Below are 14001 nucleotides of genomic sequence, written 5' to 3' on the forward strand. Positions count from 1 at the left end.
TTGGGGACTGTTAAACGGAACAGGTTATACCGTGAGCTGGGTGATAGTGTTTTGCGTCTTCCCATGTACAGATCCGTGTACAGCGGAGTCCCAGGTCTACATGTTTTCAGAAGGCTAAAAAAGACTCCAGTGCAGCGAGTCGCCAAAGCGTTTTTCTTTGTCTGGAAAAACGTGGTTTCCACAAGCCATGAGGAGCTCGCTGCCTAATCTACAAAGAACCGTAATATATGGATCATGTCTTCATCCACTGTTGGGAATGGCGTCTGTCTCGGCGACCTGCTGCAAAGAACTTTGAAAAAAGCAGAATCTACCCATAGATCCCCACGGCATCAAGTTTCTGCCACTAGATGACGATGAAGGGCCCCCTTATGCGACCAGATCATGCTTACCAGCTCCACGCCCACGCATCACTTTTATAAAACTCCCAAACGAGATTCTGTGTGGAGTTATTAATTCATCAGCTCTTGAACCACATGAGTCCTTGGCCTTAATAAGAACTCAAGGCATAGTTACCGGTCTATGCCATACGAGTCATTACGCATGAAAGTTGGACACTCCAAAGAACCGACGATTCAGGAGTCGGCGACAACATTGCCGCATCAGCGAAATCACAAGATCGCCATGGGTGGGGAAACTATTTTTTTTTTTCGCGACGGGGCTGTCAAATGCATGTTGTCGTAATGCGCAAACAAAAAAAAAAAACACCAGGCCTGCGCGCAAAGCGCAGCACAGTCACAGCGAAAGCTGGAAGAGCGGCATTTCTAGAGCCCGTTGTAAACTCTCCTGGGGCCACTAATACAAGTACACTAGCACGGTATCCACTACGCTATAAATAACAATATTTGGGAAGCTGGGAAGTACCTACAACGCCATTATTCATCATTGTGCGCAGAAGCGAGGTTCCAGCTACACATCTGTAAGGCATTATGTGCACTTTGTTTACGTGACGACTGATGACGATGAAGAATTGTGGCTCAGCCCTTGTAATGGGTTGGAAGCTTAAAACGGCTCACCAGTTACGTAATTCGCATTATGTGACGCCTATTTCACTCTCCCACCATGCAATATAACATACATTGACGTGAGAAAGAGAGACAGAGAGAGGGGGGAAGAACTTTATCGAGACCCTGAGGAAATGGATGATGGGCTTATGGGCTTCCTTGACAACCAATGCAAGTGCACTTGCGAGGAACCCACTACGCTATAACTCATCATAATTTCTGTGAAGTAGGGAAACAGCCACTATGCCATTTTTCGTAATTCAACGGAGAGCCGTGGTACCCACTAAAAACATGTAAGGCATTATGCGCACTGTGTTGGTGTTGTGCCTGATGACGATGAAGAATTATGGGAGAACCCTGTGTAATGGGTTGGAAGCATCCAACAGCCCACTCGTTGCGCAATTCGCATTGTGTGACGCCTGGTTACAGAATTCGCGTTGTGTGGTGCGTGGTTGTTATTTCACTCTTCTACCACACTAAATTACATATGTTAATGTGGTTCCTTCTGGACATGAAGCCGGTATAGCGTCTTCTTGCAAGCACCGGCATGGTATTCGGTTCCTCCCTTTCAAAAAGAGCCCCGCCAATAATACACCGTATGATTTATTTATGTTATTAGGACTTTATGCGCTATGGAAAAGTCGCATGATCGACAGGCACGCCGAGCCACCACGATCTACGAGGTCTGTCTTCCGAGAAGAAGCTGCTCAAGTGCGCAGTGTTGTTGAGACTTTTGAGCCCGTTCCGGAGTGGCTTGCACTTCTGGACGCTTGTGTGTGTTTGCCTGACTTTTGAACAGCCTCTTACTGTAGGCAACAATGTGGGTGTTCTGAATGTTAAGGTAATTCTAATGTGATGAAGTATGTAGCGTGTAGTTCACAGCTATAACGGGTCATATTTCCATGAATTAAAGAAAAAAAAAACCGGCGTGGCTCTGAGGTACAACACTGGGCTCCCACGCAGAGGACCCAGGTTCGAACCCCGTTCCATCCTGGAAATTTTTTCTTATTTCGTTTTTTTTTTCTTATTTCGAGCGATACTGGTTACGGACACCGGCGGCGGCGGCGGCGGCGGCGGACAACTACGGCGCCAAAAACGGCCGTTAAAATGATCTCATAACAGCTTTCGCTGTAAAACACTCCGAAATGTGTCGTCCTGTAATGTCAACATCATCTGGCGCCACTCTTGGCTGCTCCTGTAGACGGGGCAGATGGTGACGTCATGCGTCATGTGGCGAGATTAATTGGCCCGCTGCAGTTAGATGTGGGGATGTGGCGTAATATCACGCAGACGCTGTAAAACGATGTTGGCGCAGATGGCGCCGAGATAAGGAAGCGCAGTTTTGTCTAAGCGCGATACAAGAACGCGTAACAAAAAGGTTGTATAAAAAAGGAGTAGAAAGGAGGAGAAGAGCGTAATATCGGTGTATTTCGAGATGTCTTGTTTTTCTGAGGCTTTTGTCGCCAGGTAGACGCCAGTGACGTCGGCATCATTGCGTGGGTTGCCTTATAGAAGTGGAATAGGTCCACTTGCGAAACCCGGGCCACTTCATCATATCGCAGAAGAAATAATATGAAACGGCAACTACCTCCAGTTTGCCTGACGCAACGAGCTCGCACGCTCTTATTTGGATGTCTGTGCACATAAAAGAGCCGACGGCGTCCCGAAAAAGTGAAAGTCATTGCGAGATGGCGTAAACTCAGGCAGCGAAACAGGTGTCACTTGTAATAGTTTTTCCTTCGTTGTGCTTCTTTTTTAGTACTCTCAGCATTTTAACGTTGACGCGCTACTCGCTACTACTAGTAACTTGCTCTCTACAAAGATAGCTTAGACTTCCAAAGAAAGACATACCAGTGTAACTTACCTGTCGTACCGTCAACGTAGTTTCGGCTACCCTGCATTAAATACGGTAGCCGAGAATACAGGAATCCATAAGTCTTAATATTTTAAAACGCACAAATGCATTAGAACACGTGACGTATGAAGGAAGCGATGGCAGGAGAAGCCGAGGATGAAGAAGTGCGTGTGAATAGAATAAAAAAATGGCTGTGGCGTAGCTCGACTAGGCCCGGTTATGGAAGGAAGCGAAAGCTTGTTTACTCGGTTGTGCTTGTTTACCATCATAACCAAAGCATAGTTTACCAACCGAACGATATGGCTAGTCCAAGGAGGGCTAGTCGAACATTCTGTACTGCTTGCACTCACTACCTTCGTTTCGTCTGTTTCCGAAGCCGTCGCCGCAGTCGACGCGAGAAACTCCAGGCCCTTAAACCACCAACAGACGCTCGCGCTCGCACGCTCCTGTGTTAGCAGATACGCGCGCACCTTGCGTTTTCACCTCGGACGCTGAGGAAGGGTATTCGGAGGGGTAGACAGCCGATTCGAACGAATGCGTTCGCTGTAGGATCATGCACAACTGCGAAGCCACAATTAAATTTCGCGCAGCTTGTCACGGATACCACGCAGCTTGTCACGAGGTATCCGTGCTTCGCTTCAAGGCCACGCGGAGATACACAGCGGAATTCGCTTGACTAGGCCAGTAAAGCTTTCGCTTTGAAAGTGTAGCGTACGAGCCACGGCATGTTTCTCATTCATAGCGTCACAAACATCATGCTATATTGCGTTTAGCCATATACTACACATGACAGCTTTGAACAAAGGCGCTGTTGTAGCTCATAAAGTTAAATCTATCTAATCTATCTTTGCATAATAACAACCAGGTCGCGTTCACCTTTTTGCTAGTTAGAGCTCGGCTACCTCAAACCTGTAGTTTGTGCACCAAGTGTCTTTAAAGACGCGGTATCTTAGTTTTCATCTCCTGGACTCTTTTTTTCTCCCAAAAGATGTCTTTCGCACTTCATTTTGTGTGTTCATTCTGTTGTTTTCAAGCTTACATTCGCTTAACGCCTGTCAGCATGAAAGCGTTTGTCTATACAGCTGGCTTAGAGTTCATCTTCTAGCAAAGTGCGCAGCAGTCGGGACGCAAAGAATGAACGAAGAGAGACAGACGAGCGCAGAACTCAGAACTTTCGTTCTTTCTTTGTGTCCCATCTGCTGCGCAGTTTGCCAGAAGATGAACCCGTATGAACTCGCCCAGCTTTCAACGTTTGGCTTAGAGTTTTCAATGTTGTTACACAGGCTGCATGCCTACATAAAAGCTCACAAGTGCTTCCGTTAAAGCCTGATAGAAACTTAGATTATGAGTTGGTCACTTCATTTTCATATTCGGGAGTATTAGCTGCGCGCATTGTACTGAGAAAGTATTAAGCATTTCAAAACGTCGATTTAGAAACGTTAATGGTTCAGACACTTAGCCCCCCCCCCCCCCTCCACGTGTACGGTAGCGAACCGAGACAAAGCTTGGTTAACCTCCCTGCCTTTCCCCTTCGTTTCTCTTAGAAGAGTTCCTTATCGCTACCCTTCGGAGAATGTTCGTGTTGTGTATAGTAAGTTCACTGCAACGACTACTATTCTCCTCATAAGGAGTTGTCCGAGTGAAGTATTCATACTTTAACAATATAAAAGCTAAAAGTGAGCGGTGCTAGATGCACACATTATTTCCACGCCGTCGATGTGAAATTCAACGATGCTAAATGAAATGACGTCGATGTTGCCATTAAAAGGGATTCCATAGGCCACGTAAGCCAACCACTTCTTTACGTTTCTGGTCACTGACCTGCCTCAGTGTGATTGCGTTTGAGTTGCGACCGTAATCGCATTGTGGCGCGCAGAAAATAAACTGTCACTTTGTGTTCGCACTGTCGCCTGCAGCGGGGTGCCACAAAGGCTAGAGATAATACTTTTATCTCTCCAAGGCTGTTTTGGTGGCGGAAAATTTTTGGCGGCGCAAGCGGGTGTAGCCTGCAGGCCATAAACCAGGTCATCGCATGCCCCGTGCTCTTCCTCTTCAATACGGCGTGCGTCGCTTTCTGTGCAGTAAACGCCGCTTGTGCAACGCGCTTTCTTATCTCTTCGCGCTGGTCTCCATATGCACTCGAGTTAACTTCCGCCAAGCTACCTGCAATATTTGTCGACGGAGTTTGTACATACCGAAAACAGCGTGTATAGGCCCGGCAGGTTTGCGCCATTAGAGAGGGTACGAATAAGCCGGGTGCTGCTGAGGATGAAGTAGCCATGGAAACTGGTTCGCGACTACTCCGTCTAATCACGGTAATCCCGGCACTAGCTCATGCACAGACTGCAACAGCCAAATATACGTTCCTCGGATTGTGTTTAACCTTCGACGTGTTCCTTCCATTTCGAGATCAAGTATACGCTGACGCTGGATGCTAATACCCGCTGCGCCGGGGCCGTCGACGTGATGTCCCGCTATCAACGGCGCATGCGCAGTTTGTGCGTGAGGTATTTTAGAGGCTCTCCACAGAGGCGATATCCGATTGGCTGCAAGCGAGGTGAACGCTCGGCGAGTGCTTGACCCAGTTGGCTCGGCGGTGGCAAAATGGCGTACTGCTGTACGCTGTTGGCATGATCGGTATGCGCAAGTATAACGCGTTCATGCTAAGCGACTGCTTGTGCGCGCAGTGGCCGTAGAGTAACAGTTAGTAAAAGCCGGACTAACATTACTTAATTAGTCATTGAGCGCCTTAATTACACCGATAGTTTCTGGCCAGCCTCATCTCATGCATCATCGGTACGCGATGCCACTGACAATACTTTGCATCACGCAAGATTCCTGACAGTTGCTAGAGCACCGTTCCTTGTGTCATACAGCGGTTGTCTTACGTATACTGTGTCCAGGGGTGTAGGCAGAGACTTTTTCCGGGGGGGGGGGGCACCTCCTTGATCTGAAGTGGGGACGGGCAGGCAGATGTCGTCGATTGTCATTTCGCGCTCTGTATGCCATGGCAAAAAAAAAATCGGGGGGGGGGGGGGGGCACGGGCCCGGTGTGCCACCTCCTAGCCACGCCATTGACTGTGTCGTACCTATACTACGCGCCCGTGGATACATTTAACAATCTCCCATGAGTTCGATAACCACACTCAACATGCTCTGGCTGTGAGTAATTCGCCCCGTATTTACGTGCTCGGTATCAGATTCTTGCCTCTTGATGTCTATTACAACGCGTAAAGTGCAACTACCCTCCTAAAGAAAGCTTTAGACATATGCACTTAATGAAGAGTTGGTACGTCTTAGAACCACTAAATTACTCAGTGGGCAAAAGTGACAAAAGTAGTAAGTGTCTGTCAGGTCAGTAATTGAATAACCTGTCGCTGGAATGCAGGAATCAAGATGTGCCTACGTCGTCTGTCTCATGTCCACGTTCTGGATGACGAACGCGGTTCCACTGCCTGTCACGGCCTTGCTGCCCGTAGTCCTGTTTCCGCTGTTGGGCGTACTACCAACCGACGAAGCCTGCTACCCTTACCTTCAGGTAAGCGGCGTCTTTAAATGGGAGTCATACATGTATACAGTACCAGGCGATGTACATCTCTGGAAACAAGTCATTACAATTGTTTTCTGTAATTCTCCACTTGAGCTGAACTAACTAATAACAGTGTCACAGTTTATATAGTTCTTGCTGTTTCGTGCTTCATGTTCTGGCTCGTGTTCCAATCACGGTGCACGTATATAAAGCATAACTTACATAACACAAGACTGCTCGCTAGAAAAGTCAGTGGCACTAGAACTTGAGGGGAAAAAGCTTCTCATCACAGCTTCCTCTTGTCATAGCTTCTCTGCTTATTCCAGGTCGAAATCTCACATTTGAAACGTTTGAGGCGAACGTTGGTCAACTGGTTCATTTCGAGATTCCTTCTTTAGATCACATCATGTACAGTCAGCCACAAAATAATACGGACCACGCGAGCGCGTGTCGAAATTGCCGTCTGCGCTGTCTAGTAGCGAGCCGTCTGCTGTCGAGAGCATAGCTCTGGCCACGCAATCGCCATTGCTGATTCGCCGCTAGACGGCGCAGACAGCAATTTCGTGGCGCACTCGCGGGTTCAGTATTATTTTGTGGCCGTTTGTACACGCTTAGGTTCCCGCGTAACCAACGTCTGCCCTTGGATAACTTGTCGGATATGTGCGGAGTCAAGTGGTTCAAAGGAGACGTTTAATGTGTAAAATACAGTATATATCAATGGGAAATGTGTATCGTTTTAGGTAATGATTAATATCTTCTGTTTCACACCCCACGCGCGACGCTTTGAACATGAAACCAACGAGTTTCACGGCGTGCTTTTTCTCCAGGAAACAAACATGCTGTTTATCGGCAGCCTAATCATGGCGATGGCTATCGAACATTGCAACGTCCACAAGAGGATAGCCCTCAGGGTGATGCTCTGCGTTGGAACAAATCCCAGATGGTAAGTCCATAGGTCCATACGTCAATCGATTTGGATTTCAAATTTGCCGCACAGTTGCATCCAGCGTGGTTGCATCCAGTGTGATAATCTTTAGTACATGTCAATGAAGCGCATTAGGAAGGACAGCCACTGTTTTCACTTCTAATCGCGCCCGAATCATTGAACAAGCATATCTTGTTCAGCGTTCTCTGGGCAGCTGTTATGTAACACGCTATCTGCTATCTTGGTCATGTCTTTGTAGAAGAAATATACGAAGTGAGTTTGTCCATTAAAAAAAAAGAAATTATAATGCATCGGAAATAAGTTACAGTAAGTCTAAACTGGGGCTGTTAATGCAAAAAATGTATTGATCCCTTTTATTCCCAATTATTAAATTTGGTGCCGATGGCTCACGGGGTAACATGAGATATCTGCCTAACTCCTATTCTAAGCGCGAAGTATCACCGAAAACTTAATAAAAAGCATCCGAACGAAACTCAATTAAGTCAGTGTTAGAAGATCAACAAGTTACATATGAAGTGACTTCACCCTAGAAAAGTTCAAATATCAGTCACAAATGCTGTGTGAAAGATTTGTCGCTATGTTTTGCTTAGGTGTATTATATCTAGCTTGAACTATGTGAAAGAAGGGCTTGTGTTAACTTATCGCAGAATTATAGATACAATCTAACGAACCAGAAAAAATATTGTCGACGTATATTAGGATGCAGAATAAGGTTCCTGTAAATGAGGAAGAGAGCATGCGGTATTTAATCTTCGGGCTCAAGCTCCGACACGTGCAAAGTTTTATAACTTGTGCCTTTTTTTACGTTTTAAGAGGCCAGTGTTTCTGGCATTATAACCTATGCTTCTTATTGCTGTGATATTGTGTGCACTTACCAACATTGCGATGTGTTGTATATTGCGTTTGTAGTTATATGTGACTTTTGCTGTTTCACCAAAAGTTGGCACCAAGGAACAGCACCGTTCTTTGGTGCCAACTCATCCTTGTTTACGCACATGACTGAAAAAGAAAAAAAAACAAGGAAAATAATGACGCTACTAGGGCAATGAAGAAAGCGAAATTGACAACCATCCGTTTGTAGCACGAAGTCGCTTTCTTGTGACTCGCTAGCTCAATTGGCAGAGTGACCGGCCCGGAAAGGCGTTGGTCGCAAGTTCGATCCCCAGACCAGGACGAATTTTTCGGCAACAAAGCAGCTTTCTTTTTGAGAAATCCTTATGCATCGCTTTGTGACTTCGTGCTACAAACGGGTGGTTGTCAACATCCATTTCTTAACCCTTCCGCCACCTTGCGGAATTCCGCAGAACCGATTTGCAGTACTCAAATCCCGAAATGCTTCAGCTTAACACATCACCACAACAAGAAGTTGTGGGCATACGCTAGTTTGAACCAGGAGGTCTAAAGTTTCGAGGCGTGCGAGTGGATCCGTCTATAAGTGGCATACAGCTTAAGAAGGCAGGAGGCAGAAGCACGGCAACCGGTTGCCTCATACCACTCATCCCGCTCATCTAGTCCCGCTCATGTAGTCGGCGATGTTCTCTGACAGCGAGGTCACGGACCGTCCACCTAATGACGTCAGTCTAGACGATGAGCTCATTGGTGCAGGCTTGTGTTCATCCACCTTTGAGGTGGAAATGTCGCTGCCTTCTGAAGTTGTGCCCGACAAGAGATTTCGGAAGGCGTTAACGGTTCTTTATCTTAATTGAAACGACGAGGTAGTGTATTGCTCAGTTAAGATGACGCGTGCGATTTCTGCAGGATCATGTTGGGTTTTATGCTGACCACCATGTTCATGTCGACTTGGATTTGCAACACGGCCACGACCGCCATGATGATGCCCATTGTGGACGCCGTCCTCGCTGAAGTCATCGACGCCGAATACGATCCACTCATGCTCGCGGAAGTCGGAGGCGCCTGCGACACAGAAAAAGGTGACCCGCGCGCTTCGTGTTATTGTGTGGTGCGTGGAAGCTGGAAATGTGTCTCGAAAAGCGCTGGCGGATTGAAGATGCCGTTTCGTGAAAGCCAGGAAGGCTGGAATGAATAACTTATGGTAGCTGTCAGAAATCGTCCTAATCTTTCATTCTTGTTCTTAGCGGTCGACCTCCAAGAGCGCGACAAACGTCCGTAAGCTACGATAACTAAGCAACAATGTTGAATGATGAGTTATCTTGATTTTGTACGTCTAATGATGATCTTAAAGTATGAATAGCACACTTTGTCAGGGCATGCGCGAAACCTTATATCATGTAGTTGAAACACATTATCCTGCCTTTGAATCTAAGGAAAGCGTGAGCAAACTTATGTATCACGATATCTTTGTATGTTCCTTTAGGTCGGTTACGCTCGACTGTCTGACAACATGACAGGGGCGCTAAAAGGAAAGACTTAATCAGCAGGCTAAAGTTTGAATCCAGTACATTTTAACATCCACTGTTTCAATGCAATGTTAGGTTTGCCCTAGGTCAAGCGAGCTGACGTCTTAAACGAAAGTTTCGCTGTTATACTATCACACCAGGAACCAATCGATGCCAGAACCTTGACATGTGCAGTCTTTACCAAACGTTCGGAAACATCTCCCCAAGTCACGTAATCCCTCACAGGGTCTTATTATAGGGCCCGATGATATCTTTTTTCTGGGTTCGCTGCGTAGAAAGAGAGTGAGAGATATGCAACAGGGAAAGGCAGGGAGGTTAATCATGATGGAGACATCTGGTTTGCTACCCCCCACTCGGACAAAGGGGAAGGGGAAATATAGATGGAAAGAAAGGGGGAGAGAAAATAGCAGGCGTGCACCTCAAAAAGAAAGAAAAGGTGAGGAACGAGAGCATTATAGTCTGTCCGATAGACTACCATATACATGGCTTGCACTGACGTCACGCCCAGGAATCCTGGGATATGATTCCGCCATGCTGGTGCAGCGGGCGAGCGGCTGCGGCGGTGCAGTCGGTGCAGTTTGGATTTTGGCAGAACGTTCGACGCGTCGCTATGGTAATCTGCGCTGTTGTTGGTTGTTCCAACCGAACTTGTTGGCCGAAATCAACGAACACTTCTTCCGTCTCCCAAAGACCATCGAACATAAATGCGAGCGTACGAAAGAGTTAAGCACGCAGCGACGAGGATTGTGGCTGGCCCGGATAAGACGCGCCGATCTGAACGCTGATAGGACAGACATACATGTTTGTGGCGCCCACTTCGTAAATGATAAGCCCGTTGCATACGCATCATACACACATTGTTTATTTGGGTCACGATGTACAACCACAACGGGACAACTTACTTCTAAGCTAACTTGTGTTACGTTTGTAGGCAGGCCATCGAAACTGTGGGAGGAGGCAGACCCGGACTGGGCTCCGACGCTTTTGCTCGGCTACAGCTCAAAACAGGGTGGCTCCGCACGGCACGATCGCTCGGCGAGACGAAGATTCCATAAAGTGGCAGCTCAGGCGAAGCGTAGCAACAGAATCGACGATCCTCGACTGCCCGGACGTCGTTACCGCTTCTCCGGTGTCCTCGCCTCGAGCGGAAGACGAAGTCGGCATAGAGCCGGCTTGACCCGACCGCTTGTGAAATAATCGGGAGTTTTCGAATAGGGGCTCCAAAACCATTTCCGTGTGCTCGCTTTGGGTCAAGCAGGAGCTAGGAGTTTTCGAATAGGGTCTGCGGAGCTTTGGACACTCCCCCTGTTCTAGGTCACTCTAGTCTTGGCCAAGAGCCGTCGCTTCAGTGGGCGCTGTCATGTTTGTTTGACGCAAAGCTTTTGGGCAGGCTATGGGGCTCCCGCTAAGTTCGAGAAAAAGCGTCCCCAACGCAAAACCCAAACGGTGTTTGGGTCTCGCGCTTGCGCAGTGGCCTCGACGCTATTTCATTGGGGCACCAAAATGATTGGGGCCCCTATTCGAAAACAGGGGCGTAGCCAGGGGGGGGGGTTGGGGGGGTGGTTCGACCCGCCCCCCAAATTTTTCAGTTTTGTTTGCGTATATATACACGCGCACATGCAAACGCACGCACGAACATACATAGAGTATGGTTGAACCCCCCCCCCCCCCCAAAAAAAAAAAAAAAAAATTTCTGGCTAGCCGCTGTTCGAAAACTCCCTAATTATGCGCCTCGGTCGACCTGAACGCCTTCATTTCCTCGAGGGTCATGTAATTCGCAGAAAAAGTGAGATCATTGGCGATATCATAACAAATGTCCGGAAATAGGTCCACATCGCTTGAAGTATCCGTTCCCGGTCGCAGCGTGAAGGGGTCGATGTCACACATTTGCACTTTTTCAGCATAGCGAAGGCGCTCAGGCCCCGTAGGATCGGAATAATAAGCTGGGTCTCAGGGCTGCTTAGGAAGAAGTGTCGGCATCTCACACGACAAACACCACAATCGCCTGAACTACTGCCTGAAACCACGAGGAAACGAGCGCGGCCCGACCTATGCACCACGACGGCTCCGCACGGACTGCACCAGCATGGCCGCCGCTGCGCGCGCCGCTGAGCGTGACGTCATGGAAAACCATGTATAGAAAATTCAATAAAGCCTTGACATGCTTCTGGAGAGACGAAAGTTCAGGTCGGACTGTCTGTTCCGATAGGGGCCTGTTGCCAAGGCGAGCCAACACGGCCGTGAGCGGCAACCTGTACTCGTTGTAACGAGGACATCGGCAATGGACAGGTTCGATGGTTTCCACGCTGTGCAGAAAGAAGCAATGTTTGAGTAGTGGTCTCAGAACAAGGGCTCAACCAAAGTCGGCTCATGCATGCAGTGGCTTCTAAACACCTCAAGAAGACTACAGGTCAATAATTTCCTTTTTCTTGGATATAAGTTATGAGACTTTGAACAAGCGGTATGAAACTACTGATATAATGGTTGCAGCCCGCTACAGTGACATAAGATAAACGCAAGGAAAAACCGTGCACGAACAGGACAAGCGTGATAACCTCAACCTTAACTCATATATCATGAAACATTGTACATCGAAGTCTTCATGTTCCTGTCGCGAGAACGTCAGAAATCGAAAGTACTGTTTCTCATTTTCATGCTGTAAGCGTGCAGTCGCGTTGCCTTGATACATGGATCCGCACTGAACCTTGCATAATTGTCCATGTTACTAGTGCATACTCCTCATCTACATCTGCGTTTTCAGAAACGAAGCACGTGATGCCAGCGGCCCTAGCGTCGCAGACGTGCGGCTGGAGCAGTGCAGAATGCTACGCCGTCTTTGCCGACCGATGAACAAAAACGGGGATCCACTTCTTTTTGTTCACCAGTCGATAAAGACGCCCGAGCAATCTGGAGACTGCCGCCGTTGCGAGCCAAGAGCCGCTCTTGCATCTTACGGTGCGTCCGAAGCGTTCATGTATTCTCTGCTCTTTGTGCGGTGGTCCAATTCTCCGGAGCCATAGAGTGGGCTTCCGCGGTCACTGAGAATTTGTTCGTCGAACAATGTTATGACCGCTGTGGCTCATTCTGATCGTATTTTTACTCTGGAGACCCACCATAGTGTAGTGTTGTCATACTGTGACCTTTAAGTGCCAAACTAAACAAAATTGTTTCTTCTGAATCGCATCGGTTCTCTATAAATAGTATGTATACATTTATTCCCTAATCGGACTCTCGGGCAGTTCTTACCAACAGTTTTAATGTTACCGCAGTGCTTCGCGGGTATCGCTGCCTAAACACATCGCTCTTTATGATTGAAGCTCGTGCCCCCACTATTGGTGGTGCACGGATAACAGTGTCATAAGAGATATTGTGAACTTAAGCGTTTGTTCAGTGGCATCTAAGCGTCCTTTGGGGTGCACTATTATTCATCAAATAAAGCGTTAAATAGTATTGTCTCCTTTTTTGTTATTAAATGCAACAAAATAAGAAGACGATGAGTGACGAGGCTGATTAGGTTACGCGTATCTTTTTGTGGCACTTTGTACTTCAAAAAATGCCTTCAAAATGTGTTTCCTTGTTTAAAGTTCCTCGTCAGAAATGTGTAGACAGCGCATATCAGTACATATAATCGCAAAATTTACGGTACGCTTGGTGATTTGCATGTAAGCAAGATACGAATGAGATCGAGGAAATGTTTTGCACTTCAATAAATAAGTTCAGGCTGTATCGTTTCGTCTATTCCAGCTTCTTGTTCTAGTCATTAAAAACTAGGAAATACAAAAATATCGAGCTGCATTAGACCCGTGTGTCCCTTTCTTCATCTGAAACAGGCTCCTTGATTTATATCTTTCAAGTGAGACTCCCGTCGTGCTTCTCGTGGCAAAAATGACCGGTTCTTTCCAGCGTTCTGGCAGGACCATAAAATGCGGGATAACGACACACAAACATGAAACCGACGTGATAGACTAGACATCGACAAACGATACTTTTACGGTTCTCGAGCAGTGCTTAGTGGTGTTCGTTCTACCCAGTTTATTAAATATTCACTGTGCGCGCGTTTCTTTTTCCAGGCGGCCAAAAATCACTCAACCGCAGCACCAGCACGGAAAGCTCCGGAAAGAAAGAAAAGTACGTATAGTTAATTTTCCGCATGAATTAATTAACGAAAGAATTGAACGTATTCCTTGTCACAGTCCACGCCTTTTTGATCGCATGAAACGAGAGGAGGTTTTATAGTATCAGTATTTGGCTATGAAGCTATGCCACGGAATATGGCAAATGCTTCGTTATAC

General features: G+C 47.2%; 1 protein-coding gene across 1 annotated transcript in view; it reads left to right on the forward strand.

Moving 5' to 3' along the window:
• The window catches only part of LOC119389232 (uncharacterized), an 85485-nt gene that overhangs the window by 8703 nt on the left and 62781 nt on the right, over positions 1-14001 (forward strand). Inside the window, exons 2-5 of the mRNA XM_049415062.1 lie at positions 6245-6394; positions 7213-7328; positions 9090-9262; positions 13780-13837. Of these exons, the coding sequence (XP_049271019.1) occupies positions 6245-6394; positions 7213-7328; positions 9090-9262; positions 13780-13837 (497 nt within the window). The remainder of the gene's footprint in view (positions 1-6244; positions 6395-7212; positions 7329-9089; positions 9263-13779; positions 13838-14001) is intronic.

The sequence above is a fragment of the Rhipicephalus sanguineus genome, chromosome 4 (assembly GCF_013339695.2).
Source record: "Rhipicephalus sanguineus isolate Rsan-2018 chromosome 4, BIME_Rsan_1.4, whole genome shotgun sequence".
NCBI classification, from domain to species: domain Eukaryota; kingdom Metazoa; phylum Arthropoda; class Arachnida; order Ixodida; family Ixodidae; genus Rhipicephalus; species Rhipicephalus sanguineus.